Source organism: Jatropha curcas, chromosome 5, assembly GCF_041381405.1.
Source record: "Jatropha curcas cultivar XTBG-Jc1 chromosome 5, XTBG_Jcur_1.0, whole genome shotgun sequence".
In the NCBI taxonomy this organism is placed as follows: Eukaryota; Viridiplantae; Streptophyta; class Magnoliopsida; order Malpighiales; family Euphorbiaceae; genus Jatropha; species Jatropha curcas.
Window position 1 is genome coordinate 19,743,664 of NC_143155.1, and position 16,674 is coordinate 19,760,337.

At 29.5% G+C, this 16,674-nt stretch overlaps 2 protein-coding genes and 1 non-coding gene across 7 annotated transcripts; all 3 read left to right on the forward strand.

Annotated features, from left to right (window-relative positions):
- Nucleotides 1-5,075: 5,075 nt before the first annotated feature.
- LOC105635691 (RNA polymerase II elongation factor) lies at nt 5,076-6,981 on the forward strand. 2 transcript variants are annotated; one of them, XM_012218770.4, is made up of 3 exons: nt 5,076-6,006; nt 6,235-6,296; nt 6,472-6,981. In XM_012218770.4, the coding sequence occupies exon 1, from the start codon at nt 5,294-5,296 to the stop codon at nt 5,966-5,968; it is 675 nt and encodes a 224-aa protein (XP_012074160.1). In that variant the 5' UTR covers nt 5,076-5,293; the 3' UTR covers nt 5,969-6,006; nt 6,235-6,296; nt 6,472-6,981. The 2 variants fall into 2 exon arrangements, with proteins under 2 accessions (XP_012074160.1, XP_012074159.1); XM_012218769.4 differs by having other exon boundaries at nt 5,077-6,006; nt 6,486-6,981.
- A 322-nt stretch (nt 6,982-7,303) lies between these two features.
- On the forward strand, nt 7,304-12,494 carry LOC105635700 (transcription termination factor MTERF8, chloroplastic). Of its 4 annotated transcripts, XM_020679931.3 has the most exons (5): nt 7,304-7,841; nt 8,800-9,076; nt 9,473-9,540; nt 9,687-9,737; nt 11,032-12,494. In XM_020679931.3, exon 5 carries the CDS (start codon nt 11,136-11,138, stop codon nt 12,321-12,323), a length of 1,188 nt encoding a protein of 395 aa, XP_020535590.1. In that variant the 5' UTR covers nt 7,304-7,841; nt 8,800-9,076; nt 9,473-9,540; nt 9,687-9,737; nt 11,032-11,135; the 3' UTR covers nt 12,324-12,494. The 4 variants fall into 4 exon arrangements, with proteins under 4 accessions (XP_020535590.1, XP_089577489.1, XP_020535589.1 ...); XM_089721363.1 differs by having other exon boundaries at nt 9,687-12,494; XM_020679930.3 differs by lacking the exon at nt 8,800-9,076.
- Nucleotides 12,495-12,630: 136 nt separating this feature from the next.
- On the forward strand, nt 12,631-15,478 carry LOC110009642 (uncharacterized). The gene is made up of 2 exons (XR_016320882.1): nt 12,631-13,056; nt 13,957-15,478. It is a non-coding gene; the product is annotated as an uncharacterized LOC110009642 (transcript).
- The last annotated feature ends 1,196 nt before the right edge of the window (nt 15,479-16,674 follow it).

Consider the following 16,674-nt stretch of genomic DNA (forward strand, 5'->3'; position numbering starts at 1 on the left):
TTGTAATTTTGTAATAGTGCACACCCTAGCCGGAGAAGCACGCCATTGCATAGGATGAATTATTATATAGGGAAATTTATTATTTAGTCCCTCAGGTTTTACAAAATTAACCAACTAATTCAAGGTTTTGCCAAAATATCTAGCTAGTCCCTCAGGTTTAACTCCGTCTAATTAAAAGGTCCTTCCGTCCGAAAAGTTGGTTTTTTTCCATTAATTATAGACTAAAAGACTAAAACACCCCTCCCTAGCTGACGTGAACCATAAGGGAAAATTATTATCTAGTCTCTCAGGTTTTACATAATTATCTAACTAATCCCAAGTTTTGCGCAAATATCTAACTAGTCCCTCAGGTTTAACTCCGTCTAATTGAAAGGTCCTTCCGTCTGAAAAGTTAGTTTTTTCCGTTAATTGAAGACTAAAAGACTAAAACACCTTTCCCTAGCTGACGTGGACCAGTATGAAGCGATAAGGGAGGGAATTGTATAAACTAAAAGACTAAATAATAATTTTTCCTATAATTTTATGCACATGTAGAATTGTATAGACTAAGCTTAATTACACAAGTAGGAAAATTAGCTTCGCTAAATTTAAAAATGAAAATTGAAGAGTTTCATATAAAGTCGATGGAGACATAATCATTTTTCTCTCTTAAATGTACGGTTTAGTTTTAGATTATGAATATTTGCAAATCGAAAACCATTAAATATAATTATGTCTCTAAAATATTACTATCTTCATTCTATAATATTCGTCACATTTAGAATTTCATGTCTTTTAAAAAAATTATTAAATTTGTATAAATTATAATAAATTATTGAATAAATTTTGACAATATTACTCTTAATTTAATATTAATCTCTAAGAAAATCATTAAATTGAAGTAATAATTATTAATCATACACAAAAGGTAAATATGAAAAAAATATTTATTACTCCTTAAAACCGCAAATATAACAAGTATTTCAGACTAAATTAGACAAATATTTTAGAACAAACTATTTTCTCAAATATAACAAGTATTATGGAACAAAGACAGTATTAAAAAAATGATAAAAAAATTAATTTGATATTCTAATTAAATATTATTAAATTTAAGTGAATCATGAAAGTAAATACCTCTTAAAAAAAGTAAATACCTCATTTTTCTTTTTACCCCAAATTATCATCATAGTTTCTTTTTTAGGAAAAAAGTAATAAACATAATTTTCTATTTTATTCATATTTAATATGCAAATTTTATCAAGAAACATTACTATTATCATTGATAAAATCTAAAAAAAAAAAAAAACAAAATATTCCATCTATTCATAAATACTTTTAATGTTTTTATGGTAATTAAGTAAGTAAATTTATTCTTATAAATTATAACAAAATATTAATTAATTTTATTACGTAACCTTAAATAAGAGATGAGATGTTATATGATTTTGGAAAATTATAAAAATAATTATTAAATTTAATATAAATAAGGATAAAATTGAAAAAAAAATAATTATTCATTAATATTCTAAAAAAAAAGATATTTGCGGAGAAAGCACCGGGTCTAAAATAATAGTTATTTATAGATAAAAAAAGTAATTATTATTGCCACCTATATTATTATAATTTCATAACTTTGAATATGAATATTAATATTTAATGCAATGTTATCTGTGCAAAAGATAAACTAGGTGTATCATTATGGCATGGAAGGAACAAAAGGGAAACAAACTAGGTATATCATTATCGCTTCATACTGGTCCACGTCAGCTAGGGAGGGGTGTTTTAGTCTTTTAGTCTTTAATTAACGGAAAAAAATTAACTTTTCGGACGGAAGGACCTTTCAATTAGACGGAGTTAAACCTGAGGGACTAGTTAGATATTTGCGCAAAACTTGGGATTAGTTAGATAATTATGTAAAACCTGAGGGACTAGATAATAATTTTCCCTTATGGTCCACGTCAGCTAGGGAGGGGTGTTTTAGTCTTTTAGTCTATAATTAACGGAAAAAAACCAACTTTTCAAACGGAAGGACCTTTTAATTAGACGGAGTTAAACCTGAGGGACTAGCTAGATATTTTGGCAAAACCTTGAATTAGTTGGTTAATTTTGTAAAACCTGAGGGACTAAATAATAAATTACCCTATTATATATTCTCTTAATTTCAGTCATAATCATAAATCTGCCTTTCTCATTCGATAAGTACATTGATTAGTCTCTAAAATAGTATTTATATGTTCTAAAATACAAGTCGTTTAAGGTTTTTATATAAAAATTAAGAAAATAATTAATCTCCTAAATTATAATAAAATCAAGAGTAAATTGACTAAATTATCTTTTATTTCACAATGAATAATTACTTATGAAAATATCTATTGTATCTAATATAAATAAGGGTAACAATAAAAAATATCATTTATTACTCCTTAAAATACTCAAAATGACTTATATTTTGGAAAACAATAATCACAAAAAAAAAAAAAAAATGACATATGTTTTGGGACAAAGAGAGTAAAAATTAATACTCCCTCTATCCCATTTTGTTTGCATGGTTTGATAAAATATGCGTATTAAGAATTTAGTCTTATTTTTCTCTTTTTAACCCTTGACGCATTAAAATATTAATAAAAGTTATTCATTTAATGAAAAATCATAAATGTTATCATGAAAAAAATAATTATTTACGTGTATAAATTTAGAAACCTTAACATTTTGGGACATCCAAAAAAGAAATAACAAGCAAACAAAATGAGATGGAAGGAGTATAAATTAATTTGCTTTTATGAATATTACTATTTTGATAATTATATATATTCTTAAAAAATTAATTTTTACTTTTAGGACAAAGAAGCATAATAAAAATAGGACAAAAGTATCTGGTCTTTTTATTAAAAATTAATTTTTTTTTAAATGTGTTGTTCAACGAAAGCAGGATTTCTTCTCAGGGGATAAAAATATATTTATCATTCTATATAAACAAATATATATATTACACATGCTCAAGATTTTTTTAATGAATATATTATCTTAACCACAAAATGATACAAATATTTGATAAAAATAATAACCCTCAATAGGAAAAGAAATAGTGACTTTTTGAAATTGTCATACTAAAAATTACAATGAAAATAATTGTTAGTATTTAAAAATTTAAATATGTTATTGTAATTTTCAAATTCGATTTTCATTAAATTAAAGTATTTTTTCTGAGCAAAGGTAGAATCAGTTATAACTTTTATTTTTGTTGTATTTCATGTATTTTATAATTCATATTTTAAAATGAATGGTTTAATATTGAATATATATATATATATATATATATATATATATATATATATATATATATATATATATATATATATATATATATATATATATATATATATATATCATTATAAAACATATATAGTTTGTCATCAAATTTTGAAGTTATAATTTACCATAGTTTTTCAAAATATTAATATTAATTATATATTATAATTTATTTGATAATTTTATTTAAATTATTATTGAGAGAATTATTTCTTTAATTTTTGAAATTTAAAAATGCTATTTTTAAAATATTTTGTAAAACAAGTGAAATTATGAAAATACATTATAGATTATCATTTACTGTTAAACAAAAAAGTAAAATAAACTTTCGATAAATTTAAAATTTGATTAATTTAATATCATATTATTTTTAAAAGTATTAAAATTGAATCATTGAGTTATAATATTAAATTTATCTCTTTAAATAAATTAAATATCATGTGTTTATTAAATGAATTTATAATTCTAAAGTTTTTAAAAATTGTTAAGTTTTAACTAAATAACCAGTAACAAACAATGAATTGGATTATAAATTTATAATACTATTATGTATTTTAATATTCGTATAGACTTTTGTGTATTCATGAGATAGAATTGAACCTAAAACTTGTAACATTCCCACTAGATGAGGTGCTAGCTTGAAATGTTTAGTTTACCTTAGGCAAATTCTACATCAGCTAAGCATAAGGTAGAAGTAATGTACATAAAATGTGTAAGCTTTAAATTAGCATTTAACAAAATACTTTTTGGGCTTAGAGGTGAGGCTCTAGCCTACGAACAAATTCGTGCTACTGGGCCCAAAATGAACAATATATTGCTAGGCCTAGGACGTTACACCTCTATAAACCATCATAACTATTGAATACATAAATTCACTTTTTATGACATACTCAACTTTCACTTTAACATTTTAAACGCTTCAACTCATAAAATTGTATATATTAGACACTCTAATTGACCTATTGACTATCAGAACACTTATTAAATAGTTGAAAAATGTGAAAGTTATTATTTAAAAAGTTGTACTCACCACATATAAAATTTAAATTTTGCATATAAAGGTAAAAAACTTTAAAAATTATTAATGTTAGCATGACGAGGTGTGAGATAATTGCAAAAAATAAAGTTTAAACTGCTATAAAGTCGACTTTAGAGTTCAAGATGCCATAAGTTTTTTTTTTTTTTTATTAAACTTTATGGAGTAAACTATATATTTAGTCATTTAAGAACTTAATTATATATTTTCGGTCAAATGTATAAATTTACTCTTGCTCAACTTTGTAACTTTAACTTTACGGTACTCTAAACTTTGTGAATAATTTATTGTACACTTAAACTTTTAAATTTTGATAATTTTACATACTTTTTTTACACTAACATCAATAGTTTTTAGAGTTTTTGACGTTTATATCTAAAATATTAATTTGATATACAGTTAACATAACTTTTAAAACAATAATTTTAAAATTTTTCTATTATATAATAGGTATTTAATTTATTTAATCTTACAAGTTGAAGTTTTTAATAGACATAATTTTATAAATTACATTATTAGACAGATCAAAGTAAAAAATTAAGAGTGCCAAAGAATTAAAATAACGAATGCCATGGATGAGGTCGGACTGGAGTTTAGACATTGAACCCAACTCCGGACCCGGCCTGCCTATGCCCAGCAAAAATTATAACCGTTGAAACCCAAAATGGAATGAAGGAGGAAATAAATCTGACCGTTAGGGGGCATGAAAAATGAGAATATAACCGTTGAGAATCTCATCCCAGGCGTTTTACAACAATTTAAATATCTGAAAACTCTCTCAAGTCTCTCTCACCATACAATCTTACTCTCGCTATCGATTTGCAATTCTCAATCTTACTCTCTCTGTCTCTCATTTCATTATCTCTGATTCTGATAACATCTAACGGTTCATTATTTATCTTTTTCATTTTCGTTTTTAATTGAATCTCTGTACTTTCTTAATTTTAATCTCATTTTAGTTCAAAAATGGCGGAACTGAAAGATGCCCATATAGTAGAAATCCCAGTAGATGAAGAGCACCAACAAAAAATGTTATACGCCATGAACACAGTAACAGCAATTCAAAATCACCCACTAGCAGAAATTTCCCATAGTCCAGGTCATCTTCTTCTTCTCAAGCTCTGGCAAAGAGAAGAGGATTTATTCAGCCGCAAAATTGCTGCTAAAGAGACAAGAATGGATTCTATTAAACGCGAAATTTTTCAGCTTTGTTCTTTCTTTTTAGTCTTTCATGGGATTTTTTTAACAATCTTGTTTTCCTCTTCTTCTGATAATAGCAGCAAAGATCACCATACTTGCAAAAACTGGTGGATACCAAGTCTTGTATCTTTATCCACTTCCCTTGTGTTCATATTTTTGGTTCAAATTAAAGTTTACAGGTATTGGAAGGTGTGGAGACAATTGCAAAGGGAAAAAAATGATAATAGAGCTCTTACAAGGTGTATTCAAGAGCTAAGAATGAAAGGGTCAAGTTTTGATTTGTCAAAGGAGCCACAAAGTGGAAAGAGAATGAAAAGCTCAAGTGTTGAGATCAAATGGAAGCCAATTACTTGGTTTTCTCAATATCTTATTACTATTTGTCTTGTTTGCTTCTCAGGTTTGGTCTTTCCTGCTTCCAAATTGATCCTTTGTGGATTCTAAGAGATTGTTCTGCAAATTTTGTGATCCCAACTAGCCAAGTTAGTACCATAATCATATATATTGTTTCAGGGAAACTTCTATTATTACATTTTTTTTGTTTATTGTAAAAAATAAACTACATTATTTTTAATAATACAAAATAAAAAAAAGAATTCAATCATTTGTTATTACACTGTATATATTAAAATGTTGAATCACACAACCCTGGAAACAGCCTGTTTAGCATTTTAACTAAGTAAAGATGGGGTAACGTGTACCTTTTTCAGGTGGAGATTGGAAGTCATAAAATTGGGATATATTAAAGAGTGATTCTATTAATTACTCTGAGGTAATATATGGAAATTTGAGCTTTCTTTGATTGAAAATTGTTTAGTTCTTGCTATATGTATGTTATGTAGCATTCTTTGGTTGAATGTTTGTTGTGTTATATGGGAATTTGAGCATTCTTGGATTTTAAATATTGTTTAATTATTGAACTGTGAGGAATAATTGAGCATTATCAGTTGGGATTTGACAGGCTACTCCATTTGATCCAAGAGGCTGGCTGAAGAACAATTTTGTGTAGTTCTCCTGGTTCTTACTTTTTATCTATACTTCAAGGGGTAGAATGAAGCATCTTGGTCCGATCTGATTCAATCATTTCTTGGAACATTTTGGGGCTAGAAATGAATTGTTGGAATTTCCATGCCTCAGAATCAGAAAAGGAAATTTGTGCAGTTGAAGCATATTGGTCTGCTCCAATCATTTCTTGGAAACCAAATTTTGTAGCAGAATTATTTTTTGAAGCTTTGTGGACAAAGTGATGCACCAGAAGATGGCTAAAGACAATTCTTGGATTGCAGATGGCAACACACAACTTGTGTGCTTCTTTTTTTATCAGTTCTATTCATTGTTGCTTGTTACAATAAAAGAAGCATGTAAAGTACAAGTAATCATCAGCTCTAGTTCACCTTCAACACTAATGTAATTCATGGCATCTGAGAATGTAAAAAGAATACCAACCTTCGAAGGTACCGATCTGAGACATCACTGGCAGAAGCTTGCTATTCTTTGTTAAGAATCCCTCGTGGTTTAAATATCAAATCCACGGTGTGCTGGCAAGCTAGCTAATTAATTGATAAGTAAAAATTATCTATATATGATCTATGTATCCATAGCATACTTATTGATCAAATCAATGAAATTAAGACAGATTTCCGTACATTTGGAAAAATAAAATCAAAATTTATTTGATTATTTTGTATTTATTTATAAAAATCAATGAATTTTGTTTTTTCTATGTGTATAAACATTTTGAAAGTTATTTAAAATAAAATTTTATTATTTTGTCAAAAAAAATTTTATTATGATATTTTTCAAATTTATTTTAATTTTCCCGGAAAAAAAGATTTAACCCTAGAACCGTCGGAATTGTGATCTGAACTAATTAGAACTTTACAGGCTGTTTGAGATTCAATAAAACCGCCTCCACCAGCCCGAATCAAATCTCTCCCTTTGCCTTGTCTCAACTTAGCGCTTCCCTCCCTTTCCAAAAAAAAAAATATTGACGCCTCCCTCCAAAAATCAAATCCAAATTTCACTATCTCATCAAAATCCCACCAGAAATATCTTTCTCAAGCTAGAATCAATGAAACCCAAACTATTTGAAGCGATTCTCAACATTTTGATTCCAAATCCCTAAACCCAAAAGCTTGTTCCTCTTTTGAGACTCTCACATGCTCATGTATTCAATCTTACACTCTTTGCTGTGAATCTTCTCCAATCGAGTCTCTCTTTTTAGCTGTGTTTTCTCGATTCTCTCCCTCCCAAATCACAACTCAACAAGATCAGCATTTGATCTTCTTTCCTCTTCGCTCACTCGATTCTCTTTGAGGTAAGCTTCTCTTCATTTTTTTTTGTACTTTTTTTTCCGGTTGGTGACGAGATTAATGCTCTATAAGTTGGTTTCAAATTTCTTTTGGGTCTCTCTTCTTTTGTGGTTTCTCATGTATTTTCATGTAATTAATTTCCTGTAGTTGGGTTAGCAGATGTTATAGCCACAAATACGAATACCATTTGTTTCAGCAAATTTTACCATTGCATCTGCATCTTCATAATTTTCATCACCCTGTTCATTCTCCGTGGAATGTTGTACTGAAAGGCAAGCACTGAAAATAAGTGAAAATATTGTAATGAGTGAGTAGCAGTCAGTTCCATTACGTGTTAAGTCGCTTATGCAGCTTCAGGACATGGTCGGCTCTTCTTTATCATCTGTTTTGAGTTTACCTTTCTTTTTTTTTTCCCCCCCTAATATTTTCATTTATTTTTTCCCTCTTTAATTTGTTTATGCTCCGCAATGAAAAGCAAGCGCTGGAGTTTTCTTTTCTGTTATTATTTCTTGCTTTTGTTCATTAGGATACTTGTCTTTGGTTTATGTTTGTTTATTGGAGTGGAATAGTGAAAAAGGAGAGTGTTCTGGCTTATGCATGTTTGGTGGCCTTTGCTTCTTGAACAAATATATATATATATATTTTTTATCCTTGTTATGGGCTTCTCTTGAGTTATTGAGGAAGAAGACATTTCTTCCAAAGAATTCTAGCTGTGATTATGAAATATTACAATTTAGCTGTATCTTGTAAATAAAAATAATAATGGAATTTCTTCAGACAAGCTGTGAGAAGTATTTTGTTTTTGAAATTTCTCATCAATTGGATTGAGAAAGATAAAGGAAATAACAAAACAGAAGGTTTCTGAATATGAAATATAGACTGTTTTGGGAATTACTCCTAGTTAATAGTATTTTTTTCCTTTATTTTTATTTGCTTAATATGATAGCAATAGCTTTTTTTCAGGAATTCACTAGGCTTTACATTTCATTGGTGTCACTTTTTCTGATCTTTGCTGGTGTTGGTGGTTGCACTATCAACATGGGAAAGTTTTACTTCTGCTTTAACTAAATAAGGAAATTTCGTTTTTACTACTCAAGGAGTAGTAGGCAAATCCTGTCTTTTTGATTTGCTTTCACTCTCTCTACCTTCTGCCATTGAAAGCATAAGCTGCCATGGGTTCTAATAGTTCTCTTGTTATGCGTATGACATTACTTCTTCCACTGTTCCTTGAAACGAAAAGGTATCTTGTGTCTTTCAGAATTGTTTCTAATTTTGTGATGCTAAGTTATCTGTAGTTATTATACATTCATTAGTTTGATTTAATATAAAATGAAGTTGTCTTCTTATTCTTTATTTTATATACTTTGTCAAGGTGTTGGCAATTTACTTGTTAAATATCATCTGGCTGTAAGACCTCTAGTCAATTTGGCTTGTCTTGCTTTTAAACCTGTAAAAATTGGCAGCAGGACTGGATAGTAACAAATATACCATCATGGATATCAAAAAAAAGGTTTATTTTTCTTATTCAATTAACTTTGAGATCAACCAAGTACATTGGTTGTAACACCATCATACTGATTGCATAAAAGATTGAAAGAGTAGATAATGATTGCATTAGTCTTTATAATGATTGCAGGTAAAAGACACATAAGTTCTCATTTCAGACTGTTCACAGTGTGATATTGCTCGTCTTCAGGCATCCAAGTATTTAACTTTTTATTCTTCTGTATCAATATTGGCCTTTATAATATGTTCTATAACTTCCAATCTACAACTGGAAATAAGCTATAGATTTTTATTAAACTCAGCTAACGTAAACACTAAAATATGATCTCTTTACCTAATTACAGCTGCTCTTGGGTTCCAGAGTGACAATAGCAGTGCAGGATCCATCACTTCTGGTGACATTTTTTGTTCCTTTCTATTAGCTTTCAATTGTTTTCTTCTCTTGCTAGTATTGTGAATAAATAGGACATCCAAATATTACCCAGAGAACACTGGTAGCAACCTTTGTTCCCCCATTTTAGTTTTGATATGCTTATAGTCCCGTTCCTGGAGCTTCTATCGTTTGGGCATGAGTTAGTACAGGTGGGTATTAAAGAAAGCAAAACTGCAAAATCTAACTTCTTTTGGGGAGTCTAATCTAAAATTTTTTTATCAAAGCAAGCTGTTTGTTTTTCCTTGAATGGTGGCTGCAGAAGCTTTGTATTCTTCTTGTGATTATTTGATTACAAATTGCTACATTTTTTGCTTCATTATTTCCTTACGCTGGTGTTAATGTCAAGATCAATTTAAAACAATACATAGCTGAATACTTGAAACAAAATTTATTACTAAAGTTATGTAATGTTTTACTTTATTTAAGTACATTCCTTTGTTTAACTATTTCTAAACTTATGATTTTAAGTGAAGAAGGTAGTTCAAAGATTTAGATTATCATTTTTTGTTTACTGAAGTTTAATTAGGGATCATCTAGCCTTTTTTTTTTAAAAAAAAAAAAATAAATGCAGAGTAAAGATTTTTGTATAGTAATTTTAAATAACTGAAATATTGAGTTTGGTTGAGTATCATTTAGGTGTTTCAATTGCATTTCTGTCAAACTTTGGGAAATTGTCTATATCGTCTACTGCATTGCAGTTTTTCTGGACTAGCTTGAGTGCTAGTGGATTCAGTGGTTTATATTTATATTGTGTGTGTGAGATCAACTTCTTGTTTGCTTCAAATTTTATTATTACTTGTTTATTAATATGTTGCCTTTGCATTTAAAATTGATGAAATTTGAATGGCTGTGTTGTACCTTACATGCCTTCTGGATATTGCATTATGCATTATGCCCTCTGTACCTTAGATGTCTTTTACTTCCGGTGTCCCCTCCATAAATGATATTGCATTATGCTTATGCTATTTAGAATGTTCTGGTTTTCATTTTTCATATTAATAAAGAACTTAGGTGATAGCTGACATTTACTTTATTCTAGTTACATTTGATTATTGATTTACATGGTAATGTAATGGAATAGCTCATCTTTTATCTCCGTCACTTATGTGTTCTCTTGCAGCACGAGTCATGAACTATTCTTCCTTATTATGTGTATGATTATCAACTGGCCACAAACTTCATATACTTGACATGCATGTGCTTTTTTATATGAATATCAACTGACTATATTCATTTTTTTTTAAAAAAAATTACAGATATCTTCAGAATTACTTCCAAGGTGGCACAAGCTTAGTCTGTTGTATATTGATTTACTCCCTAAGCCTGTCAACTGACTCAATTCTAATCTCCAAGTTTTCAAATGCTACTTGTCAAGTCACTTTCTGTTATTTCAAATTCTCATTTATGCGGTCTTCTCTTAATTCCTAAACAGCCAATATGTTTTTCTGTATTTTGTTCTTTCTCAACACTTGCTAAAACCTCAAAATCCCCAAACCCTGCCCTATTTGATTATCTAATTAAAAACCTGAAATTCTCTGAAACCAAAGCACTCTCTCTCTCCACTCGCACTGGCTACTCTGGGATAAAATCCGTTGAAAACCCTATATTTGTGGTTCGCTTTCTCCAAAACCTTGGTTTCTCCCATTCCAATATCCAATCTACTATCAATGGAGCACCCCAAATTATCTTTGCTAATGTTGACAAGACCTTAAAGCCAAAAATTGACCTTTTTCAAGATCTGGGTCTTGTAGGTAATGATCTGGTTAAGTTCATTTCAAAGAATTCTATACTTTTAACTACTAGTTTGGAAAAAAAATTGGTTCCTCGCATTAAAATTTTGCAGAAAATTTTGTTGAATGATGAGAATAATAAGGATTTAGTAAAAGTCATATCTAGATGCAATTGGATTATCTGCAGTAAACCTGAATCAGTATTGTTATCCAATATAGCATTCTTGCAGAGTTGTGGGATAATTGGGTCTCAGCTCTCGAAGTTGTTAATCAGGTCGCCTAGGCTTTTTATTATGCGAGAATCCAAGGTTAGAGACCTTGTTTCTCGGGCTTTAAATATGGGGTTCTCAGTGGATTCAAGAATGTTGGTTCATGCTTTATATTCTGTTGTAGGCGTGAATGAGGGGACATTTGAGAGAAAATTTGGCATTTTAAAGAGTTTTGGGTTTTCAAAGCATGAGTACTTGGAAATGTTTAGAAAAGCACCACATTTGCCAAGGACATCTGAAGAGAAGTTGAAGTTGGGAATTGATTTCTTTTTGAACACAGTTAAGTTCAAAAAGGAGGTGTTGGTTTATACACCTACATTGTTGTTGCATAGCATGGAAAATAGAGTGATTCCTCGATACAAGGTTTTAGAGATTTTGAAATCAAAAAAGTTACTGAAGAAGGACCCGAGTTTTATGAATGTGTTGCATTTAACAGACGAGGAGTTTCTAGAGAGGTTTATATCAAGGTTTCCGAATGAGGCTGAGGAATTGTTGGTAGCTTATAAAGGTCATACACTGGATTCATCCTCAGTAGAAGAAAAATGTTGATGCGAGTTTGAATAACATGCTTTGGTGTTTAGAGTGTCAGAGAACCTTCTTTTAGCAAACCATATGTATATCTCTCTAAAAGAGCTTAACTTTTGTAATTTTCTAAAATTTTGATTTGTAATGTTTCTGATCAAAAAGTTTTTTTCTGGCTGCTATTTTCTTTCGGTTTTACACTATGGCCTTCATAAGTCTGAATCTTTCAAGCTTCCTTTTTGAGTTTTTGTAAAACGATATTCCTTTTTTTATTTTTTTTTTCTCGAATGGATTCAGTGGAGCACTGATGCAGCCAATTAAAGGAGTAGTGTCGTTTGGATGATATGAAGCAACTGTTTTGTAAATAATTAAGAATTTAATTCAATTAGAAATTTTAATATTTTAACTTTTATTAAATTCTATTGGCTAAGAATGTAGAGAATTTTAATTAATTAATTAATTTGAAAATACACGCGTGGTTGTGTTTAAATATCAATACACAAACGTAAAATATTAATGATATTGAAAATATAAATAATCTATGATACTTTTTCCAATTATTTACAATCCAAATTTTATTGGCATTAACCTGAAAAATAACATAGTATTATATGTACATGTCGAAATGTAAAACGCGCCGTTCTCCCCTCATCGTCTTCTTCCTTCCGCTCACACTTGCTGCCGACCGCTTGTAGATTACCAATTCATTTAGGGCGTGGTTTTCCCAAGATTCAACTGAATGTCAAGAAAATTAACTCAGGTAAGTCTTCTCTTTCAAAATCTCTGATTATCAAAGTTGAGCATGACGGTGGTTCTTGTGTGGTTGATGCTAGAAAAAATTCAATTTCAATGATTGCTCTTTTGCTTTGAAAGAACAATGCTTGGAGGACGAGAAAGTAAACTTGTATATATTGATGCTTTCTTTTCTTTGAAAAACATTGTTTGGATAATTTGAAACTGAAGGAAAATTAAAAAGGAAAACTCAGTTAGAGGCGGAGATTGAGTTGGTTAATAACTCTTTCTCTCTCCTTCATTTTAATGAGGGAGCTGGCCTTTTGTTTTTGTGATTAATGCAAAGTAAAGATTTTTGTTTTAGCAATTTTTAATAACTGAAACATGCTTTGATATGAGTTTAGTTTATTTGCATCTAGGTGTTTCACTTCCATGTTTGTCAAACTTTGGGAAATTGTCAATAACCATATGGTGATTTTGCTGTACTAGCTTGGATGCCAGTAGATTAACTGATTTATAGTTACCTTGTGTGTGTTAGATCAGCTTCTCTCATGTGCTTCAAATTTCGTCAACACTTTACTTCTGGAGCCCCAATTCTAATGTCTCTTCCATCAGTGATATTGCATGATGCTTATTCTATTCAGAATGCTGTGATTTCATTTTTCACATTATGAACTTCGATGATACTTAGCTGGCATTTACTTTATTTTAATTATATGTGATTATTGATTTACATGATAATATAGTGTAATAGCTTAATCATATCTCTATAATGTATACGTTGTTCTCTTGCAACACAAGTTATGAGCTGCTTTTCCTCATTATGTCTATCATCATCAACTGGCTGCAAACTTCATATTCTTAACATGCATGTGCTTGTTTGTGTGAATGTCAATCGGACTATTTTCAGTTTGTTTTTTAATTACAGATATCTTTCAGAGTTACTAGCAAGGCAGCACATGCTTGTCCATTTATTCAGTTGCTCCCTCATACCATAAACCCTATTCAGTGACTCAAATTCAATCCTAATCTCCCAATTTGCAAATGCTAATTGTCAAGTCACTATCTGTTATTTCAAATTCTCATCTGTACAGGCTTCACTTCATTCCCAGACAGCCATTACCTTTTTCTGTATGTTGTTGTTTCTCTTCACTTGCTAAAACCTCAAAAGCCCCAAACCCAGTGCTTGTTGATTACCTAATTAAAATCCTCAAATTCTCTGAAAGACGAGCAATCTCTATCTGCACTCGCATCTCTCATTCCAAAGCCATTGAAAATGCTAAATTTGTGGTTCACTTTCTCCAAGAACTTGGTTTCTCCAATTCCCACATCCAATCTGTTATCCGTCCATTGCCCCAAATTCTCTTTGCTAATGTTGAAAGGTCCCTAAAACCAAAAATTAAGCTTTTTCAAGATATGGGTCTTGTGGGTAACCATCTGGGCGAGTTCATTTCCAAGCATTCTAGGGTTTTAACTGCTAGTCTGGAGAAAAAATTGGTTCCTCGCATTAAAATTTGTAAGGAAATTTTGTTGAATGATGAGAATAATGAGGATTTGGTAAAGGTTATAACTAGATGCCAGTGGATTCTCTACAAGAATCCTGAATCATTATTGTTATCCAATATAGCATTTTTGCAGAGCTGTGGTATAGTTGGGTCTCAGCTCTCCAAGTTGTTAAGCAGAAGGCCTAAGCTTTTTGTTATGCAAGAATCCAAAGCTTAGAGACCTTGTTTCTCGGGCTTTAAATATGGGGTTCTCAGTCAATTCAAAAATGTTGGTTCATGCTTTATATACTGCTGGTAGCTTGACTGAAGAGACATTTGAGAGAAAATTTGGAATTCTGAAGACTTTTGGGTTTTCACAGCATGAATGCTTGAAAATGTTTAGAAGGGTACCAGATTTTCCAAGGACATCTGAGAAGAAGTTAAAGTTGGGACTTGATTTCTTTTTGAACACAGTTAAGGTAAAAAAGGAGGTGTTAGTTAATAGACCTGCATTGTTGATGCAGAGCTTGGAAAAAAGAGTGATTCCTCGATACAAGGTTTTGGAGATTTTAAAATCAAAAGAGTTATTGAAGAAGCAGCCGAGTTGTGCTGTTGTGTTGAATTTGACAGAAAGGGAGTTTCTACAGAAGTTTATATCAAAGTTTCCGAATGAAGCTGAGGAATTGCTGGCAGTGTACAGACATCGTGTTCTGGATTCACCTTCCTAAGAAGAAAAATGTTGATGCAAGTTTGACTCACATGCTTTTGGTGATTTAGGGAACGAGAGAACCTTCTTTTACCAAACCTTCGTCAGAGCTCTTATAACCTGTTTCTAGAATTTTGATTTGTACCCTTATTTTGAACAAATAGATTCTATAAAATTTTTGTGGAATTCATTATAAATCCATATTTTTGTGTTTAGAATGAAAATATATATATATATAAATTTCAATTCTAGGAATTCAATTTTATGGAATTGAACAAAGTTACACCAAATTTCACAAAAATAGGTGGAATGTTCAAATGAATCACAAAACTAAGCAATCCAACTTTTTATGATAAAACTACCATAATTTTTCAATTTTTTACTTATTTAACTTGTTTATTTTATCAAACTTGACCAAAATAATTTAAATAAATTTTCTTTTAGAAAAATACTTTCTTATTGTGGCTCTCTATCTCCCCTTCGAAGAATGAAAATTTAATTCATTTAAAATTGTCCTTTTCGGTGTAACTTTTCTTTGAGAAATTTCACGCCCCTTAAGAAATTAAAATTTGTTCAAGTTATAATAAATTGTTAAGTAAATTGATTATATTACTATTAATTTAATACTAATTCTTTAAGAAAATCATTCAGTTAAAGTAATAATTATTGGTCATATACAAAGGGTAAAGTAAAAAAATAAATATATGACTCTTTGAAACTACAAATGCGACAAGAATTTTTAAACAAATTATTTTCTCAAATGTGATAAGTATTATGGAACGGAGGTAGTATAATTTAATTCCATGAATTCAATGTTGTCTAATTATTCCCACTTTTCAATGATATTTTATGCATTTTACATTACCTATGTTGAACAAAGCTTTTTAAGTGTTCTAAAATTTAAATTTAACATTATAATTTTTCCCTTGCTAACTTCCTTACACGTTTCAATTTAATATCCTAAATTTTTAATAATCATCATTACAATTTAAAATTAATCTTGTATAGTTTGAAAAACCAAAAGAGAAGATGGAATAATTATCACTAAAATTTAAAATTAATCTTATATAGTTTGAAAAATCAAAAGATAAGATGGTGAATAGTTTTCTTTTTTTTTTAAAAAAAAAAATCTCCTTTGATTTGTTTGATAATGATTTTAGTTTTTGAGTAAATTATTGTTTTCCATCTCACGGTTAGATGGTGAATAGTATTCTTCCTTGCTGATTGAGAATTTAAATATTTATATATTATTATATAAAAATTAAAAGTTCAAGATTCTCTCTTTTTTGACAATTCTCTTTTTTTTATAAATTTTATAAATTTTTTTCTTTTGTTAAAAATTTAACTTAATTCTTTTTAATTTATTACTGGTTGAAAGAATAACATTGCGGTGATTCATTGCTTTTTCATTTTCATTTTGTATTTTGTTTAGTTTAGTTTAATTTTTTTATTTATT

What these genes read in the sequence shown, in the direction of transcription:
- LOC105635691 (XM_012218770.4), top strand. Translation starts at nt 5,294, where the DNA reads ATGGCGGAACTGAAAGATGCCCATATAGTAGAAATCCCAGTAGATGAA.
- LOC105635700 (XM_089721363.1), top strand. Translation starts at nt 11,136, where the DNA reads ATGCTACTTGTCAAGTCACTTTCTGTTATTTCAAATTCTCATTTATGC.